Raw genomic sequence first — 4,996 nt, forward strand, 5'->3', positions numbered from 1 at the left:
GAGGGGATTATTATAATACATGGGAGAGGGGATTATTATAATACATGGGAGAGGGATTATTATAATACATGGGAGAATGGGAGAGGGATTAATATAATACATGGGAGAGGGATTATTATAATACATGGGAGAGGGATTATTATAATACATGGGAGAGGGATTATTATAATACATGGGAGAATGGGAGAGGGGATTAATATAATACATGTTAGAGGGGATTATTATAATACATGGGAGAGGGGATTATTATAATACATGGGAGAGGGATTATTATAATACATGGGAGAGGGGATTAATATAATACATGGGAGAGGGATTATTATAATACATGGGAGAATGGGAGGGGGATTAATATAATACATGGGAGAGGGATTATTATAATACATGGGAGAGGGATTATTATAATACATGGGAGAGGGGGGATTAATATAATACATGGGAGAGGGGATTATTATAATACATGGGAGAGGGATTATTATAATACATGGGAGAGGGATTATTATAATACATGGGAGAGGGGATTATTATAATACATGGGAGAGGGATTAATATAATACATGGGAGAGGGATTATTATAATACAGGGAGAATGGGAGAGGGGATTAATATAATACATGGGAGAGGGGATTATTATAATACATGGGAGAGGGATTATTATAATACATGGGAGAGGGGATTATTATAATACAGGGAGAATGGGAGAGGGGATTAATATAATACATGGGAGAGGGGATTATTATAATACATGGGAGAGGGGATTAATATAATACATGGGAGATTAATATAATACATGGGAGAGGGATTAATATAATACATGGGAGAGGGGATTATTATAATACATGGGAGGGGATTATTATAATACAGGGAGAGAATGGGAGAGGGATTAATATAATACATGGGAGAGGGGGGATTAATATAATACATGGGAGAGGGATTAATATAATACATGGGAGAGGGGATTAATATAATACATGGGAGAATGGGAGAGGGGATTAATCTAATACATGGGAGAGGGGATTAATCTAATACATGGGAGAATGGGAGAGGGGATTAATCTAATACATGGGAGAATGGGAGAGGGGATTAATCTAATACATGGGAGAATGGGAGAGGGGATTAATCTAATACATGGGAGAATGGGAGAGGGGATTAATCTAATACATGGGAGAATGGGAGAGGGGATTAATCTAATACATGGGAGAATGGGAGAGGGGATTAATCTAATACATGGGAGAATGGGAGAGGGGATTATTATAATACATGGGAGAGGGGATTATTATAATACATGGGAGAGGGAGATTATTATAATACATGGGAGAGGGGATTATTATAATACATGGGAGAGGGGGGGATTATTATAATACATGGGAGAGGGGATTATTATAATACATGGGAGAGGGGATTAATATAACACATGGGAGAGGGGATTAATCTAATACATGGGAGAGGGATTATTATAATACATGGGAGAGGGGATTATTATAATACATGGGAGAGGGATTATTATAATACATGGGAGAGGGGATTATTATAATACATGGGAGAGGGGATTATTATAATACATGGGAGAGGGATTATTATAATACATGGGAGAATGGGAGAGGGATTAATATAATACATGGGAGAGGGATTAATATAATACATGGGAGAGGGGATTATTATAATACATGGGAGAGGGATTATTATAATACATGGGAGAGGGATTATTATAATACATGGGAGAGGGGAGAATTTGGAAGGATAATATAGATACAGATGTGAAAATGAACTGTTTTTTCTGTCTTTATATGCTGTTTTTACAGTACATTTATAGACATTTACATTAGACTCTTACAGTGTAACATTCTCTCACTATCTTAACAAAATACGCTTTACACAGCTGACACAGCTGAAGCAAGTGCACCATTTTTCTTCAGGAACTCTACTTAATAAATACATGTATTTATTAATCGAAATAAATCAAAACAACTTTGATTTCAATCTCGGTGTTCTTACCAGCTATAAAGTCTAGGGCATATTCCCCGAAGTCCTGGTCATCTCCGTCGGAGTCGTTCACCTGTTGGATGCACAAACACACACACACACACAAAGCGTAAAGCCTCATTCACACCGAACAGACTGACATTGCACAGGCTATATTATAGAGATTGTACAGCATACTCAATATCCACAATCAGGAGCGCGGTTACCTGGAAATCCCAGCGCGGTAAATATACTGCGGTGCATGTCTGTGCGCTCATGTTGCTGTGTGTGGTTCTTTCAAATCAATGTGAGTGTAGGTGTTTAAAAAAAAATGTTGTTTGGAGTGTCAGGTAAATGAGATTAGGACTAGAGTCGGTAGGTTGGCAACTTTGGAGTGTTTTTTCTTCTATAAGGCGGGTGAGCATAAATACACGGTCTTTTGGCGCTCCGCTGGTAACCTGTCTGTCAAATATTAACCGGCCCGAGCCGTCATATCACCATGGAAACTGTTAATCCTCTAACGTGAAACTTATCGGTGTGTGTGTGTGTGTGTGTGTGTGTTTGTGTGTGTGTGTGTGTGTGTGTGTGTGTGTGTGTGTGTGTGTGTGTGTGTGTGTTTGTGTGTGTGTGTGTGTGTGTGTGTGTGTGTGTGTGTGTGTGTGTGTGTGTGTGTGTGTGTGTGTGTGTGTGTGTGTGTGTGTGTGTGTGTGTGTGTGTGTGTTGTGTGTGTGTGTGTGTTATTTTACCTGGGAACCCAGGGAGTCGCTCTCTCGCCTCATCACGGACGCGCATTCCTCCAAGTCATCCCATGCTATCGTTGCGAATGCTACAAAAAAAATAACAACCAAATAGTGAAGACAAAAAATATATATATGAATTTATTTAACATTATACTCTGAATTTGTATATTAAGACAAAACAATGAAATCAACATGCGTGTAGTCTGAGCGAATATGCCCATGGTTCACCTACCCTCTTCAACGATGCAGGGATTCCGGTCCACATACACTGCGACCGGGCTGCTGCTCCTGGGGAGCCTCGGTCTGCCCTGTGGATAAGAGTTTCGCCATGTCTCTAATAACGTTAGATAAACTGACATACTGACAATGGATACATGTCCATCAAAATGCAGTGGTGTAAAGTACTTGAGTAAAAAAAAAAAAAAAAAAACGTTTTGCATCTGTACGTTCCTTTAATATTTATACCTTTTACAACTGTTACATTTACTTCACTACATTGCTAAAGAAAATATAACATTTTTTTTACTCTGTACACTTTCCCTGACACCCAAAAGTACTAGTTACACTTTTGAATGCTCAGCAGGACAGGACAATGGAACATTCCTGGTCATCTCTTACTGCCTCTGATCTGGCGGACTCAGTAAGCACAAATGCTTTCTTTGTAAAGTGATGTCTGAATGTTGAAGTGTACCGCTGGCTATCCGTCCATTTAAAGAAAAACAAGAACATTATGCCGTCTGGTTTATAAGGAATTTGAAATTATTTATACTTTTACTTTTGATACTTAAATAGGATTATATTCTAGTAATTACATTGAGGCTACAGTTGATACTTAAGTATATGTCAAACCAAATACTTTTAGACTTTTACTCAAGTAGTATTTTACTGGGTCACTTTTACTTGAGTCATTTTCTATTAAGGGTATCTTTACTTTTACTCAAGTATGACAATTGAATACTTTTTCCACCACTGGTAAAATTAGTATAATCTAGCATATAGCCGTGCAGGGTTAATCATCTCTGTACCTTTCTAGCTGCTGTCTGTCTTCTGTCTTGATTCTGATGAGGAGCCACTGTGTTTGGACAGATAGTCCCGAACACTTTTCTTTCTCCATACATTCTCCTTGTGATTCAGTTTCAGATGGACACAGATTTATCTCTGTAGTGGCCCAGAATTAGTCCGTGACTCACCAGACCAAGATTATATACTGAACCAAACTGCAGTTGTTGTCACTCACGTAACAAAAAAAGAATCAGTCCAAGACCCAGTGAGATTCTAGCTGAGGTAGATCTTTATAGGCCGTATTCTCCCGGTTTATACCATTCCACGCCGCCGTTTAAAATCTGTGGTCCAATCAAACCAGTTCATGGTCTCTAAGGGACACGCGGCTTCCCCCGGAGATTTAACAGGTGTAGACCTAACGGTTTTTTAGGCTCAGAAGGAACATGTTTCCGCTAGAGGCGGCGCCCGCTTTTACCGCGGGCTCCGAGTGCATCCGACAGCGCAGAGCATGACGCGCGTAGAGCTAAATATCCTGCTTGGAGACCACCGACCAGTGGCCAACAGAGATGCCTTCAACAAGAGACTCACTTCTTAGTCTTTCCATCTCCAGATTTACACATGTTTAGCTGATGGTTCGCCATGATCATGGGCCTGTCATCGATGTCTAGTTTATTTTTATGTTTTATGTAATAAATCATTTTGACAGTGACGGTCATAAAGTCATTCATAAACCTTTTTAAGGTTTATTTACTTATTTTACTTTACTTAATTTACTTATTTACTAGAAAGCTAAGTGTTTGTTTCTTGGGCTTCAGGAATGTGACTGGAAAAAGCGCCTCTGGCCTTTCAATACTGATTGAAAGTAAAGGGGATATGGGTTAATAAATGTAGTGGTCAAGGCTATGACGGCGCCGGTGCAATGGGTGGAGTTTACCCTGGTGTTCAAACGCGGAATTCACATCGAGAGCCTAATGCTTCTATAGTATGAGTTTTAGTTTAAAAACAATCTCTCCGCAAAAGAGACAGTTACAGGGACGGTAAACAGAGCTTGATTGACGTAGCAACATCAGAAAATCTGTCCAGAAGAGAGCGGTGCTTCATATACTGCAATTCTGTAGCCTAACATCTTTAATTCAGCCTCTCATTCTCCTTAATTGCCGGCCTCAACACTTTATGGAAAGACATTAAACGGTATAGGAAGCTCCGGGGACAAGTCGTCTGACTTTGTGAAATGTTAGACTTGACATGAGAACATGACGACCACATAGGTCTACCAATAAACATTTATTCATT

General features: G+C 39.3%; 1 protein-coding gene across 1 annotated transcript in view; it reads right to left on the minus strand.

Annotated features, from left to right (window-relative positions):
- LOC121846401 (multicilin) overlaps window positions 1-3,031 on the minus strand; it is a 7,936-nt gene extending 4,905 nt beyond the window's left edge. Inside the window, exons 1-2 of the mRNA XM_042321246.1 lie at window positions 2,969-3,031; window positions 1,995-2,055 (exon numbers count right to left, since the gene is read on the minus strand). Coding sequence (XP_042177180.1) covers window positions 1,995-2,055; window positions 2,969-3,031 — 124 coding nt within the window. The remainder of the gene's footprint in view (window positions 1-1,994; window positions 2,056-2,968) is intronic.
- Window positions 3,032-4,996: the final 1,965 nt, after the last annotated feature.

The sequence above is a fragment of the Oncorhynchus tshawytscha genome, linkage group LG04 (genome assembly GCF_018296145.1).
Source record: "Oncorhynchus tshawytscha isolate Ot180627B linkage group LG04, Otsh_v2.0, whole genome shotgun sequence".
NCBI lineage: Eukaryota > Metazoa > Chordata > Actinopteri > Salmoniformes > Salmonidae > Oncorhynchus > Oncorhynchus tshawytscha.